The sequence below is a fragment of the Engraulis encrasicolus genome, chromosome 12 (assembly GCF_034702125.1).
Source record: "Engraulis encrasicolus isolate BLACKSEA-1 chromosome 12, IST_EnEncr_1.0, whole genome shotgun sequence".
Lineage (NCBI taxonomy): Eukaryota > Metazoa > Chordata > Actinopteri > Clupeiformes > Engraulidae > Engraulis > Engraulis encrasicolus.
In genome coordinates, this window is record NC_085868.1 from 9,378,906 (window position 1) to 9,395,854 (window position 16,949).

General features: G+C 42.3%; 1 protein-coding gene and 1 long non-coding RNA gene across 2 annotated transcripts; both read left to right on the forward strand.

Moving 5' to 3' along the window:
• The first annotated feature begins 210 nt into the window (after positions 1-210).
• Positions 211-3,787, forward strand: LOC134460045 (uncharacterized). Its single transcript, XR_010036959.1, has 2 exons — positions 211-353; positions 2,741-3,787. It is a non-coding gene; the product is annotated as an uncharacterized LOC134460045 (long non-coding RNA).
• A 2,255-nt stretch (positions 3,788-6,042) lies between these two features.
• Positions 6,043-16,729, forward strand: ildr1a (immunoglobulin-like domain containing receptor 1a). Its single transcript, XM_063212526.1, has 9 exons — positions 6,043-6,133; positions 6,254-6,310; positions 6,974-7,144; positions 8,193-8,342; positions 11,475-11,594; positions 11,928-12,074; positions 13,838-13,966; positions 14,777-15,462; positions 16,048-16,729. The coding sequence occupies exons 1-9, from the start codon at positions 6,073-6,075 to the stop codon at positions 16,084-16,086; spliced, it is 1,560 nt and encodes a 519-aa protein (XP_063068596.1). The 5' UTR covers positions 6,043-6,072; the 3' UTR covers positions 16,087-16,729.
• The last annotated feature ends 220 nt before the right edge of the window (positions 16,730-16,949 follow it).

Below are 16,949 nucleotides of genomic sequence, written 5' to 3' on the forward strand. Positions count from 1 at the left end.
GGTCCGTATAATCTGTGTAATCTGATATAATCCGTGTAATCTGTGCCTGCATGGTATGTGTATTTGTCAATCTGACAAATCAACTAGGTGTTATGCTACCTAGGTGAAGCAATGTCAGAGGTTGTGTGTTCATACAGTTGCTCCATAATGGCATATGAAAGTGCATTAAACAGCAATAATGTATTTTGTTCTCTCCCTTTCGGCGTACCAAGCTGCATTGCAACTGGGTCAGGATCCATCTAATGACTGTCCCGATCGGCAGCGCACAGTTCGTGTTGTTGCTCAGAAAAGGGGCACCAATGAGCCTACACTGGGTGCCGAATATCGCGAACGGAAGATCTCCATCCAGAACAGTACGTTTTCTTTCTTAATCATTCAGTGTCCTGCAGTAAGCAAAAAGTGAATTAGTCAATTAATCAATCAAAAGGATATATAGTATAGCACATAATCATATTTTGTTGTCATTCAATATCCTCTTGAAAGGAAAAAAATATGGATAGTATCAACCAAAAGCTAATGTAAATAAATATGATTCTAGTTAATATCAACCTTACGAGTTTATCAAAGGCAGATGGAAATAAAGCTGTTTTTAGCCATTGCTCAGATATCTGTTTGCAGCATAATGGATGAATGCCAATTCACCCTGTCTGGATTGAAGTCTCTTGAGGTACCCAAATGCTGGAACCAGCTTCCTGTCCAAATTAGAACTGCCCCAGCAGTTCATTTTCATCTGCCTTAAGTCATAGCTAGTCATCTACTCTCTACAATACTTTCTACGTTCTATAATATTTTTTTCTTCTCTTTACTCTTCAGCACATTGAATGACAGTCATGTATGATAATGCGCTATATAAATCCTATTGCTATTGCTAAGCAGTGTTCTACATCTATGGAGCGCATGTATCATAATCATGTGCAGAGATGGATCCAGAACTGTCATTAGCAAGCATGTAGCTGATCAAAAATGGGCAAAATAGCCATAGTGGTTACAGAGTTTTGACTTTTAGTGCCAAGGGATCATTTGAAAAAACTCCCGCACACTGACCATTTCGCTGTTTTCTTTAAGATACGTTTCGTATACTTTACCTGATGAAGGTCTAGGACCGAAACGCCATGTATTAAAGAAAACAGCGAAATTGAGTTTTTTTCCAATTGGCTGCTGAGTGACCCATGGGCCATCTCCGACGCACCTGCCAGCTGAGGTGTGCGGAAAAAAAAATTCTGGTCAAGTTTAACGTAGTGCTGAGAGTAACGAATTCAATTTCACTTGACTATGCTCTTAGTAGCAGGGTTCTGAAATCCTGTGCTGATCAACTAGCCCCCGTATATGCTGAGATCTTTAATTTGTCACTTGCCCAAGCCGTTGTCCCATCTTGTTTTAAACACTCAATCATAGTTCCTGTGCCCAAGAACAGCAAGCCAGCAGGCCTGAATGACTATCGCCCAGTGGCCCTTACATCAGCAGTTATGAAGTGCTTTGAGAGGCTTGTGAAAAAACACATATGTGACACCCTGCCCAGTGCTTTCGATCCTCACCAATTTGCCTGTAGAGCAAACAGAAGCAGGGACGATGCCATCTCAAGCCTTCTACATACCACACTGTCCCACCAGGATGAGGGGAGGGAGAATTATGTTAGAATGCTGTTCATAGATTACAGTTCAGCATTCAACTCAGAATAGGTGTCACTTCAAGTCAGCTGACCCTCAACATTGGCTCGCCCCAGGGTTGTGTTTTGAGCCCACTGCTCTATAACATCTACACGCATGACTGTACAACCACCAGCAGCTCAAATTCCATCTTAAAGTTCGCTGACGACACCGTGGTGCTGGGTCTCATCTCAAACAACAACGAGACAGCCTACCTGAATGAGGTGGATGACCTAGCACTGTGGTGTCAGTCCAACAACCTGGCCCTGAACGTCAGCAAGACGAAAGAAATGGTAGTGGACTTCAGGAAGGTGCAGAGCAGGGCATACACGCCACTTACCATCAGCGGGGAGCCTGTGGAGAGGGTCTCAAATTACAAGTACCTGGGAGTACACCTGACTGAGGACCTCTCCTGGTCACTACACACTCAACACCTGACACCTTTCTCCGCCTACTGAGGAAGTTTAAGGTCTCCACTCCCATCCTGACCACCTTCTATTCATCAGCGGTGGAAAGTGTGTTAACAGGCTGTTTTACGGCCTGGTTTGGAAGCTGCACACAACAACAACAGAAGGACCTACAGAGAGTGGTGCGCTCTGCAGAGCGCACTATCAAAGCCAACCTTCCAGGACTCTTGGGCCTTTACACTAAGAGAGTGGTAGCCAGGGCTAGGAAGATTATGCAGAATGTCTCACACCCTGACTCTTACATGTTCACCCTACTTAAGTCCTGCAGACGTCTCAGAACCATTCAGGCCAGAACAGACAGAATGAGGAAAAGTTTTTACCCCCAGGCAGTGCGACTGCTGAACAGAGACTTTTTTAAATAATAATTTTCTTTGTTTTTTTCTTTAACTTATTTCTCACCTTTTATTTCCTTTTTTACTTTACTTCTTTAATTTTTAATTTTTAAGATGCAGAGCTGATGACCCCATCATCATTTCACTACAAATAATATGTAGACCTATGTGACAAATAAAAGAACTTGACCTTGAACTTGAACTTGGTATACTCCCTTGGAGTGAATAAACCGTGATGTTTGTTTGTTTGTTTGTTTGTTTGTTTGTTTGTTTGTTTGTTTGTTTGTTTCTGCAGAAGCTGATCTGATTATCAATGAGGTGATGTGGTGGGACCATGGGGTGTACTATTGTTCCATTGATGCCGCTGGTGACACCAGCGGAGACTCAGACAAAGAGATCAAACTTATTGTTTAAAATAAACAACTCAGGAAGTAGTGATCAGGTTTTAAAGGACAAGACCGTTTTTAGAATCAACAGTTATTTATAGGGTAAAATACTGTGTTCTACTCACCCGTGGTAGTTTTGTGTCATTTGAAGCAGTCCCAAAGACTGAAGGTTTGATGACGCCACTCTTCCAGTCAAGTAAATGCAGGCTCTAAAGACTTAATTCTTACATATTTTAATTATGATACAGTAACACTAATAGCATGCAGTCAATGTTTTTGGTATAAATAAGGGCCCGATTGCAAAAAATGGTCTTGTCTTTTAAATACATAAAAGTATAATAAGTCTAAGGAAAATATAATGAAAGCATAGGTATAAATTGTATAACTGTGTTGCTTAGCTATTGAATATCAATCATGTAACATTCTGTCTATGCAACATTTTGGGTAATACTTATCGCTGGTGCAATGCACATGACATGAGTGTCTTAACAGTGTCGTAATACAGTTATGGACGTGTCATAAACATGATATCGATGCAATGATCATTTTATGACTGTTGACATTAAGTGACATTCGGTTTTGGTAAAGACAGCCCAAACAACTTTTCATGACCACAAAACATTTGACATTGACATAACGTTCATGACTTATTCATGACATGGGTATAACGCTGGCGCCAAGTAAAGTGTATCCTATTTTTGTTAGGCCTACTAGTGTTTTCATTGGTATGCTATACTGTATATATTTTGGAGCATGAAAATGTGTCACGCTTTATTCAACTGTCTTCACTTCTAGTCGTATATAACATTACAGGAGACTGTTAACGTGGAAAATCATATGAATTTATACACATTTTCAACAATGAAAACAATATTCTTTTTCTTTGGTGTTGGGAATATCCAGTATCCTTTTGTTATGTTTTGTTATGACCCAAATAATAAAATATTATAATTTTGCTTCGGGATTCTGTGGTCATTTGTGATGTTAAAGGGGTATGCCACTATTTTGGGGCTTAATACAGTTAAAATTGTTGGCCAGGGTTTATAAAGGTGGTAAAGTGTCTTATTTTTAATGTAAGCCGTTGTCTTGCTTGCTTAACATGAGTTTTTGATGTACTGTATACATTTTCTCTTTGCGCTTTTTGCATGGCCGACCTGAATGATGAGATGCATTCACAGCACAGGCCAAATGTCAGAGGCGTCAAGAGTCAAAGTAAATTCATGGTGTAAGTAAAACACTAGCACATAATATTACATAGCTGTTAAACCATTTGCTCTATTGTACAGTACCTAATGATGCAGATAGACTGTTACTTAAAAACACTTCAAACCTAACACACACTTGATCCAACTAATGCAGAGTCAGCTGATTGTAAGACCAGTACACTGATCTACTTTTTACTCAGAGTTACCCATGTTGGAAGCAACTGTTTCATCTGAAGCATTACTCCTTTTGCTAAAATTTGGACTTTTGGGGCAGGCCTTTTATGATAAATGGTAAATGTTGCGTACAATTTATTCAATTACAAGTGTCACTCTCTGAGATTAACTGAAAGATAGAACACCAAGCATAGATTGTGAAACTTCATGTGGTATCAATATTTAAAAATTGTTATTTATAAAAGGTCAAAGTATGCAGATATGTGCATAGCCCATGGTGCAATAAGCCTGTTGACAAAACCACGAGGGGCGATTTTCTGAACTTCCATGTTGAGTTCTGAGAGCCCTGTTGGCTATGTGCTCACTACTGTAGATGATAGGGCCCAGGGCCTCCAGTATTGTGTGAAGTGCTCCAGTCGTCCTTAAAATGACACTGTGTGAGATTTTTAGTTGTTTATTTCCAGAATTCATGCTACCCATTCATTAATGTTACCTTTTTCATGAATACTTACCACCACCATCAAATTCTAAGTATTCATTATGACTGGAAAAATTGCACTTTTCATACATGAAAAAGGGGATCTTCTCCATGGTCCGCCATTTTGAATTTCTAGAAATAGCCATTTTTAGCTGCAAAAATGACTGTACTTGGGCCATGTTAGGAAATATTAGTTTATTACTCAGTAAACTGAAAAGATCAAATTTGCCAATAGGCAACCCAGTTTCAATGAGCAGCATAGTTGCAGTACCTTTTTTGACCATTTCCTGCACAGTGTACCTTTAAGCAAGTGCACTCGGTCGCACGTGGTTGCATGCATAGTTTTTGGCACGCAGCAAGCATGTACCGGCCTAGAGAGGTTGTTAGGCCTCCCTTAGCGGGAAAAAAAGTGTACCGTGAGTAGGCCTATACTGCATTTGTACTAAAGTGTGTACTAAAGTGTACTAGTATACTGCTTTGAAATAGGCCTACACTTTTTTTATTTCATACTTCAGTGTTCTAGAAAGTATGTCATACTTCAGACTAAATTGGAACATTGTAAGTAGGCCTATGTAAAAATAGGCTTTCAGCCTACCATACAGTTCATATTAAGACCCTAAAAGCATACTTTAAATAGGCCTACTTCAAAGCATAACATATTTAATAAAGTGGTATTTAATAAACACTTAGTTATAATATATAATAATCTGGCATTCTACGTTTTTGTGGCTATTTCAGACACACAGGCCTATTAACTAGGCCTACAGGCCTAAACATGTACACATTAACTGTACCATTTAGCCTATAGAACTACACTATTCAGACATGAATGCCAATTTTTTTTTTTTTTTTTTTTTTTTTTAAGGGACACTGTGTGAGAATTGTAGTTGTTTATTTCCAGAATTCATGCTGCCCATTCACTAAAGTTACCCTTTTCATACTTACCACCACCATCAAATTCTAAGTAGGCCTATTCAATATGACTGGAAAATGTTCACTTTTCATACATGAAAAGGGGGATCTTCTCCATGGTCAGCCATTTTGAATGTCCAAAAATAGTCATTTTTAGCTGCAAAAATGTGGTGTGTAGCCTACTTGGATCACACTAGAAAATATTTGTTTATTTGTAGCAAACTTTCATGTAGGCCTAAAGATCAAATTTGGCAATAGGCAGCCCAGTTTCAATGGGCAGTAGTTGCAGTACCTTTTTGACCATTTCCTGCACAGTGTACCTTTAAAGAAAAAAATAAAGAAAGAAACCTCCCCAAAGCATGAAATGCAACCGAAAGGCAAGAAAGGTTACTTAAACCCTGCAGACGGAGCGGATGGTGGTTGAAACTGGAAGGTGGTGTCATCAGGCTACCTGTTTCGGGGTGTGGCCACGATGCTACCTAAACCTAGTGGGAAGAAGCTCTGTGTCTGCGCTGACGGAGTCCGCGCCGGAGGTCAGCAATTTAGTAGGCCTATTAGCCTATGTTCTTTTTTATTCTCACCGTTGGGAGTGTTTGAGTCCTTGGACCCTGGGTGTCTTTTAATCTATCCTCCCTGCTCTCGCTTTCTTTCAGACACGATGAGTCGCGCTATCTGCCTGGCTCTACTTATTGTAGTTAACCTCCACAAAGGTAAGCTATCTCGTAGACCTACTGTAATCAACTGAGACAGAAACTAAGTAACCCTTAGATGTAAATGATAACGGAGTATTCTTTTAATAAACAAGTGTTTAATTCAGATAAGACGCAGGCCTACGCTATCGATATGATACATTCATTGATTGAAGACACCTGGCTATTGAAGTCAACGTCGCTTCAGGTGTGTTTACCTGAATTTTTATGCTATGGCTACCTAAACTGTTTTTCTGCTCTGGACAGGTTCTTAAATCGATTATATCGAACGTGGTGTTACTTGTAACTCAATAGGCATATGCATGAAAGCAATCATGATGCTACTAATTGATCTCCACTGAAATATTGTTACAAAGTGATCATAGAGCGCGCATTTGCGTTAGTGAGTCAGAAATTCTTTGTTTGTGTGTTGGCCTAGTGAAACTGGGGGCTGAAAGAATTTCCTGTTCTCTCACTACTAACTTTCCAGTTTTTCAGGTTTAGCCTCTCTCTCTCTCTCTCTCTCTCTCTCTCTCTCTCTCTCTCTCTCTCTCTCTCTCTCTCTCTCTCTCTCTCTCTCTCTCTCTCTCTCTCTCTCTCTCTCTCTCACACACACGTCATTGTGTCATTGAACGGCTCATCACATGGTTCACTACATTTCTTTCTCTCTCTGTTTCATCACAGCTGTCTTTGCCATCCAAGTGATTGTACCCCAGACTGAGCGCAGCACTGCTCTCTTTGCTTCCGTCACCTTGCGATGTGATTACTCCACCTCAGCCAATCCAGCGGATGTGTTGGTGAAATGGCGATACAAGTCTTTCTGCCAGGATCCCGTGCTGGAATATCATTCCACAGGTGACCTTCAATGCACTTACTTCAGAAGTGTTGTTGGTCTTTTTGTGCTTTTATTATGATTGGATAGTGAGGGTGTGAAGAAGGGAAGTAGTTGGGAGAGAGATGGGTAGAGCTAGGAAGTAAGCCAGGCCACACTCGACCCTGGGTACCAATGTATAAGCTTATGGTAAATGGGTGGTTTTCAAAATGGGGGCTGGGTACCGATGTGTGGCATGACCCATGTCAGGGGGGGCCTTGACTGGCATCTATCGGTAGGCCTATATGGGGGGGCCTTGTCATGGTAATGCTTTTGGAACCTGAGTACCCATGTATAAGCTTATGGTATATGGGTGTTCTACACGGGGCGTCGTTGAGTACCACACCTGACATAGCCCATCTGATACGTCACCCCATTCTGCCCAAACGGAAGATATCCATCAGTCAAGCCTGAGTTGTACAATCAGTATGTTCATCACTTAACATTCAAATGTTGTTTGCTACTGGACTAGAATAAAACATTAAATATTTAGTCTGGCACCGCGCCATTAGTGAGGTTATGTCAGGGCCACTGCAGCCTAGGGACTCCATACCTGCAGGGTGGCCCCCGGTTGGCCAAAGGGGTGAACATTTCAAGAATTGTGTAATTGTGACAAGGATCCAGCATTGAAAAAAAAAATGCCTGCCATACTTAAATATTGGTAAATACAGGTACACAAAGAGAGGTGTGTTTAAAGGATGAATTGCCTCCCGTGCTTGACCAACATGCCAGGATATGTGTTTTTTCACACTTGCCAGGTTAGTCTAGTTATTCGCAGAAGTCCAACTACAAACTGTCGCTCAAATCCCCTGTAGTTGCCCAAATTGCTTCAGTCTTCTCTCTTGCCAGCGACTCAATAGAAAGTCAATTACTTCCTGTCGCTGGAGTCACTCAAGTCATGTCTGGTCTATTTGTGCCATTATGCTACAAAGGTGAAGCAATGTCAGAGGTTGTGTGTTCATACAGTTGCTCAGTAATGGCATATGCAAGTGCATTAAACGCCAATAATGTTTTTTATTATCTCCCTCTCAGCGTACCAAGCTGCATTGCAACTGGGTCAGGATCCATCTAATGACTGTCCCGATCGGCAGCGCACAGTTCGTGTTGTTGCTCAGAAAAGGGGCACCAATGAGCCTACACTGGGTGCCGAATATCGCGAACGGAAGATCTCCATCCAGAACAGTACGTTTTCTTTCTTAATCATTCAGTCTCATGAAGTAAGCACCAAGTGGTTTTATCAATCAGTCAATTAATCAATCAAAAAGATGTATAGCACATCATCATATTTTGTTGTCATTCAATGTACTTGAGGAAGGAAAAAATAGGGATGTTATGAACCAAAGGCTAATGTGAATATGATTCTAGTTCATATTAACCTTACACGTTTATCAAAGGCAGATGGAAATAACACTGTTTTAGTGTTTTATTAAAGCCAACCATTGTTCAGATATCTGTTTGCAGCATAATGGCTGAATGCCAATTCACCCTGTCTGGATTGAAGTCTCTTGAGGTACCCTTTGTAACTGAGGCGTTTCTGCGCAGTCTGCCACTCGGGGCTCGAACCTGCCACTGCTCCAGTCCGGGCATGGGAGGCACAGCATAATACAGCTGAGCTAAAGGACCAGTCTGATATCTCGGTGCTACCGATACTGTATGAGGCTTCGGGAGGGAGGTTTACTAACCTCTGTTACGCTGGGGTCACACCAAACGCAGATTTCAGTTTACAATCCACCTCACGCTTGTCAGTTATATTTAATCTAATTGTCTATCAAGTCACTAAATGACCTAGGCCTTATATATTGTAGATATACGAGAGCAGTATCATCCTAAAAGGTCTCTAGTCTTCAGTCTTTTCTACTGATTGTGCCTAGGGTAAAATCCAGACAGGGTGAAATGGAATTTAGTCATTATGCTGCCAAATGCTGGAACCTTGCCTGGCTCTTGCCCGACCTGTAGTTCCGCACAGCTTTGTGAGCTCCACTACTAGGTCTGGGAGCATGTAGCAGGATTCCATTTCTCCAGTCAAAAAAATAATCGCAGCATTTATTACTTCAATATCAACAAATTCTTTCAAAACCATTTTCTGTTGATCTCTAAAGCGTCAATATAGTCTATCATATGACCTGTGACTCCCCAATGTGAGCTGCCAGTGATATTGAAGTGATAAATGCTCAGCATTATTTTTTGAGTCCAGAAATTGAATCCTGCCACATGCTCCCAGACCGATGTGTGTGTTTGTGTGCCACCAGGGGGCTCCAGAGCACACACACGGAGGTCTGGTAGGAACCAGGCTAGCTGGAACCAGCTTCCTGTCCAAATTAGAACTGCCCCAGCAGTTCATTTTCATCTGCTTTAACCCTATTCAGACTGGGCTTTTTTGGCATTCCTGGGCCTGGGGGGGGGGCTCTTTTGACCCCCCCCTCATAACTCATGAACGGAATACAGTATCACTACGAAACTTGGGGGAGATGATCTACATATGATCATCTATGAATGACATAATTTTTGTGTAATTATCTGGTATTATGACGTCATTATGACATCATTATGTTATTATGCCCAAAATATCGCCATAATAGATTTTCCAACAAGTCTAGGTAATGCACTTAAATTTTAATGATTTTATGCTTCAAACCACTTAAATGCTCACAAAGTTGGCTGATGCTAATGGAAAAAACTAAAAAATATGAAAAAATATGGCGTCTTAGATATGGTAAAGTGATTTTTGGTCAGACATACCTGTCAGAAAACCGTTGCCATGGCAACGGCAAAAATGATAAACCTAATCTTTCGCTACCTAACTGTAGCCAACTAAATTTTAGGAAAAGTCACAAAGTTTCGTAGTCATAGCTTATGTCGTTAAGGAATTATACAACATCAAAGTTGGTGCGGGCACTTTTAGCCCCCCCCCAGTCTGGATAGGGTTAAGTCATAGCTAGTCATCTACTCTCTACAATACTTTCTACGTTCTATAATATTTTTTTCTTCTCTTTACTCTTCAGCACATTGAATGACAGTCATGTATGATAATGCGCAATATAAATCCTATTGCTATTGCTAAGTAGTGTTCTACATCAGCGGTTCCCAAACTTTTCCCCCTGCGCACCCCCTTGTACATGTCAGTGTGGTTCGCGCACCCCCCTAAGCAAATGCTTTGGTGTGCTGATGGCCACGCAAGTATGATTCACTGCATATTATGCACAGTTGTTTTGGGGAAATCTCTATTCCAATAGTCTAGGAGCCAAACTACACTTCAGATGGACCCTTCCAGCATACAATTCACCATACAACTACTTAATGTTCATTAAGTAAGGGTTAACGTTCGGCGAGAAGGTCGCTACCGTGGAATAGCAGCACGACAGAGAGAATCTTTAGACCCCGACGCGGAGCGGAGGGGTCTTGTTCTCTCTGAAGTGCTGCTATTCCACAAAGCGACCGACTCGCCGAAAGTTAACCAAACAGTGCCGTTGTGGAACACCGCTAGGCAACAGCAAGGTAGCCAGGACAACAGGTGTTGTCCATCACAGCAGCTGATTAGAAGAGTCTTGTTGAAAAGTCGCTTTAGCAGTGAAAAGTCTTGTTGCCATTGACAGCGGTCTGTTATAGACCAACCCGTCCGTTATCGAAAAATAACAGACGTGCGAACGTTGGGGAGCCCCGTTGAAATGAATGGAGCATTCGACCGATGACGTCACAACCATATAATAATGCTGGATAAAAACTCACATATCCACCATTGCTCTATTTAGCTCGCGCACCCCCTTATGGCAGGCCGCGCACCCCCAGGGGTGCACGCACCACAGTTTGGGAAACCCTGTTCTATATCTATGGAGCGCATGTATCATAATCATGTGCAGAGGTGGATCCAGAACTGTCATTAGCAAGCATGTAGCTTGTCAAAAATGGGCAAAATAGCCATAGTGGTTACAGAGTTTTGACTTTTAGTGCCAAGGGATCATTTGAAAAAACTCCCGCACACTGACCATTTCGCTGTTTAATTTTTAAGTTTAATCTTTAATATACGTTTCGTAAACTTTACCTGATGAAGATCTAGGACCGAAACGCCATGTATTAAAGAAAACCGCGAAATGGTCAGTGTGCAGGAGTTTTTTTAAATTGTCTGCTGAGTGACCCATGGGCCATCTCCGACGCACCTGCCAGCTGAGGTGTGCGGAAAAAAAATTCTGGTCAGGTTTAACCTAGTGCAGAGAGTTATGAATTCAATTTCACTTAACCATGCTCTTGGTATACCCCCTTGGAGTGAATAAACAGTGATGTTTGTTTGTTTGTTTGTTTGTTTGTTTGTTTCTGCAGAAGCTGATCTGGTTATCAATGAGGTGATGTGGTGGGACCATGGGGTCTACTATTGTTCCATTGATGCTGCGGGTGACACCAGCGGAGACTCAGACAAAGAGATCAAACTTATTGTTTATCGTAAGTATAAAGCCATGCTATCAAAGTGGTGTTTGTGTTTCCTATGATTCAATTAAGTTCCTGATCTGTTGTGGGCAGCAGTGGTTGAATAAGGGAGGTAGTCTTTGGATGGTTGGAGGCTTGCAGGTTTACCAGGAGGAGGAAGGTGTGTGTGGTCTATCTGTACACACCTTCACTCATGACTGAAGTGCCTTTTTAAAAAGGCACCTAAATTGGCATTGCATCTAAACCAATACCCTGTGCCTAATTAGTTGTATGTCACTTTGAGTGATTTTTTTAAAAGTGTGGCTTAGAGACTTTAAAGTTTGTGTGCGTCTGTGTGTTTTTCCTCAGACTGGTTGACTGTGCTCTTCATCGTCATCGGGGCGCTGCTGCTCCTCATCCTCTTGTGTGTCTGCTGCTGCCAGTGTTGCCCCCAGCGATGCTGTTGCTACGTACGCTGCCCCTGTTGCCCTCAGCAGTGCTGCTGTCCAGAGAAAGGTAAAAGCACTGCAGTTACTCTTCACACACACACACACACACACACACACACACACACACACACACACACACACACACACACACACACTTAAATATTAATTGAGCGTAGTTCATACTACGATGTCTCTGGCAAAAAGAGGGACACAGAGACAGGTCTGACATCGATAGAAATCGCATATTTTTATTTTATTTTTTTATTTATTTTATTAAATAGGCATATCCGCAAGAATGGACGGACACCCCATAGATATAGAAAACTCAATGTCGTGCTGATGGGTAGCTGTGGTGTAATGGTTAGGCAGATGGACTGTAGGACTGTAGATCACAGGAATGCAGGTTCAATCCCCACCCTTACAAATCCCTTCCTCCCTCCATGGCTGAAGTGCACTTGAGCAATGCACCTATCCCCACACTGCTTCAGGGACTATAACCAATACCCTGTAATACAGTATTTGTCACTTTGGGTAGAAGCGTCAGCTAAGTGTAATGTAATAATAGTAAGTGTAGTGTAATGCTACAATGCTTTCGTAGCACAATTTAGTGAAGTAATGGCCGTTGGGTGAAAACGGTTTTATTGTCTGTTTGTACCTGATCTGACTCTCGCCAGAAGAATATTGGCTACACCTTTTTCCGCAAACATATTCGCTTTGCTGCATGCGCATGTTGACAGCAATGCATTCTGGATGAAAATGTTGCATGATGGTTAGAAATCTTGTCCGGCTTACCAAATTTCAGTCGTGTCAAACTATCGCGGGATCAATGCGACTACAGACGGACCTTGCAACTCCTACGGTTGCTTATCCCCGTTGATGCTCATCTGCATACAGTCTCCGCGGGGACACAGCACTGAACTGATAGGCCAAAAGTTCCCTCACACGCATATTGTCCCACACCCCTAAAAAAGTTTGCACTGCAGTCTGAAGTTTGCAACTTCAGTTCCTCCTCCCCACCTGTCCCCCCCCTGACCTCACATGTGGTGTGCTGCTAGTAGATCAAACTGGTGCGAGCTCTTCGTCTTCTGCAACTGTAGGAAGCACACCGATCTGGTTGTGTTTGTCCTGGCTTCTATTGCGCTTGATGGCAGCTGTTCAAATTGAGACTGTGCCAAGAAATTCACTTTCTTTTCCTGATAGTTTATCATGTTACTTTCCCCACATCAATACATGTAATGTGAGTGCATACCATCTTCTGGCACAAAAAACAGTTTAACATCTCATCCTGTGTTTCAGTGCTTCAATAGCCTAGCCTTTTATTTTGACAATTCACATTAATCCTGGACACTAACTTGCACTATACTTAATAGGTCCTCCACTATCGATATATTATTGCTCTCTGTCTGTTCTTCATTACTTGTATAGTGCTGTACTCTGTATTGACCTTACACTCTGCATTTGCTTGAATGTCCTCTTTGTAAGTGACTTTGGTTAAAAGCGTCTGCAGTATGTGATGTAAATGCTATAGGGACTGTAACAAATACCCAATACTGATAATCAGGGCTCTAAATTAACTTTTTTTTTCATCAACAGCCAAAATAGTAAATAGATGTTAATCTTTCTAGCCAAACACACACTCACCAATGAGTCAAAGTGGCTAGTAAGCTTTATTTTCTACTAACCAAACTGACTTCACCAGCAGTTGGTTGGTTTGCAGGTGTTAATTTAGAGCCCTGCTGATAATAATCAATGTCTATTTGGATGAAAGCGTCAGCTAAGTGTAATGTAATATAACTGATATCTATTTTTCCACACCCCTTTCCTGTGTAGCGGTGATGCAGCACAGAATGATGAAGGAAGCCCAGAAGGCCATGACGCCCTGGATGAACGGCGGCCAGCCAGTCTACGCTCCCATGAGCTCCCACAGCTCCTACCAGATGAACCCCATGCTGTACGCAGGTCAGCCCTGAAGGACAAGTCATTTCTTTGGAATGGAGTTGCATGAAACTTGGGGATGGATGGATGGATGGATGGATGGATGGATGGATGGATGGATGGATGGATGGATGGATGGATGGATGGATGGATAGATAGATAGATAGATAGATAGATAGATAGATAGATAGATAGATAGATAGATAGATAGATAGATAGATAGATAGATAGATAGATAGATAGATAGATAGATGGATGGATGGATGGATGGATGGATGGATGGATGGATGGATAGATAGACTTAAAAGGCGCAACACCCACTTGAAATGTACGTTTTCATGTTTTCTAACATTTTTGGACGAAGTGTAGAAACATGTTTGGGCTACACCCCATGCTTGCAATGTAAATGAGTCATAAACAGACTATGGGTTCCATGAAATGGACTAAAAAGAAACACAAGATATGACCTCTTGAAAACTGATCATGACATTACGTATGAAATAGGTCAAAATGGGCCCAGCACCATATCCGTCATGTCATCCCTATTCAGTGCCACCATGTATCAAGTCTCTTTTTGCTTGTGAACATTAGACAATCCAGAATTACCTATATTCAGTTTAATTTTGTTCAGTTTAATTTTGTACAGTTTATTTTTTGCTTTTTAAATTCTCAGGACAACTTTTTCTTTCATTATTATTTCCCCCCTTCTTTATGTAAATATTATTACTACATAGTAGAGAGCAGTTGCGACCTTCATTTTACTGCCAAATGTGCCAGCACAAGAACGCGTGTGACAAATATAATCTTGAATCTTGTATCTTCTTCCCTTCCCAGGTTCTAATTCTGGAAAGATGCCCATGACGCCAATGCAGCCCATGCAGCCCATGCCTCTTCCAGCGCCACAGCCCGTCATGGCAGCCAGGGGTCCAGGGAACGGCAGCGTTGCTATGGAGAGTGGCCACGGAACCAACCATGTGCTGGACTACCTGGAGAGCCAGGTGCACCGGATGGACGTGACCAGCCCTCTGTTGCAGCCACAGCCCAACAGCCACATGCCCCCTCCGCCTCAGCACATGCCCAAACACGTCCCTTTCTCCGCCGGTCCCCCGAGCATGCTCTCCGCCCTGGACGACGGCCCTATGAATCGCCGCCCACCACCCGGCACAGACTACAGGCGCCGTGGCAGTTTCTCCAGCGTTGACCGGCTGGATCGGCCTCAGTACGCCATGAGCCGCAGCTACAGCCAAGAGGACATGCTCAGCGATCGGGGAAGAAGGGCCAGTCCCCACGACCGGGACGGGTATCGCCCACGCTCCCGGTCCCGCGACGACCTCTTCGCTGCCGACCGGCGGCCGAGTCCTCACAGGCAGGACAGGAGATACTCGCCCCCCAGTGCCCGGCACGACTCCTGGAGCGACCAGGACAACAGGAGGGGCGGCGGCGGGGCGAGAGGAGGGCCACCGCCCAGTTACAGGGAGTACGAACCAGGCCAAAAGCCCGGCAAGCGCCACCCCCCTTCGGTAAGTAGTAAAGGGGATAACTACAGTTATCTGTAAGGGCAGCCGTGGTCTAGTGGTTAAGGAGAGATAAGCTTTAGGTCAGAGGGTTGCTGAGGGCTCAAATCCCACCCTTCCAGCCTCCACCTCACTCCATGTGCCCTTGTGTATATTCTTGCCATTCAAATATTTTGAGAACACACATTTTAAACCTGTAAAATGCAGTTTGCGATGCAATGCAAAAAAGTCAATTACCCAAAATTTCCAAATTCCCAAAAGACATATGCTATGCCCGACGAAGATCCAGGATGATCGACACGCTGCTGTTTTAATTTAATAAAGTTTATTTTTGGGAGCGTATTCAGCAGTGTGCAGACTTACCTTCTTGAACTGTTTGACACTTTTGTCTGGCACCTGCAACAAATGACTTTGGATGTGTGCACCCAACCCAAAACTAATTTCCCAAAATTTTGGGAATTTTTGCAACTTCATTTTCAGCCAGAATGCAGTCTAATTTTGATTTGCCAACCAATATGCTCTGGTCTGTCAAAGCCTGCCAAAGGTTTTTAATTACTTTTTGGTTCTTTTATTGTTTTGTTTTTTTTCCAGGACAAGAGTTCTCGCAGTGGCACCAGCATAGTGATCTGACATCTCTCTCGACTCCCAGACATTCTGATTCATGCAGATACAATTCAATTAAGTGCAAAATAGGTCAGCGTATACAGTGGTTCCCAAACTTTTTCTGCCGGGACACCCTTTTTAGAATATTTTAGAGGGCCCCCCCTTATTCCAATCCCCAAACATTATTTGTCTGTAAATATTGCTAAATTCCAATTGGGTATTCACAGGAAAAGGTAATAAAACATGTATTGCCCTTATAAGTGAGTACTGTTACTAATTTACAGTTATGTTAACTTTTAACCTGTGTATTCCCCCCACTTTTATGTATATATTAATAAAAAAGTCCATTCTGTCTGTGACTCCCCTGCACTATCTCCAGGGGTCCCGACCCCCAGTTTGGGAACCACTGGCATCTTGTATCTCCCTGTTGTGCCTTTTGATTTTATGAAGGTTATTTTGTGTTTTTAAAGCATTTGGTTAATATCTTGCCATTTTGGGAAATCCCTATCCCTTGTATGTACTCGTGACCTGTAAATAGCAATGATTGATTTTCTATTCTATTTTTAAATTTTAACTGGACATGACATGTTTTTATTTTCCACTGTGTGACTGGCGGTGATTGGGTTACTACTTACAGATGGACAGATTTAATAAAAAGGAGAAAAAACTACCTTTCATTGTGTTGTCAGTGATGTGTACTTTTCAGATCACCGTAATTCCCTCAATTTTCAACCAAGTTTCAAGCCGTTTGTTTGTTCTATGGAATAAAAAAAACAAAACTAAAACATAAAAGTTGAATTATTTATAATACTGTATTGTGATGAATATATTAGTGGTTATTTTGGGAGACGCATTGACATATTTCCCTCCAGGGCCCCCCTGGCGAGGGT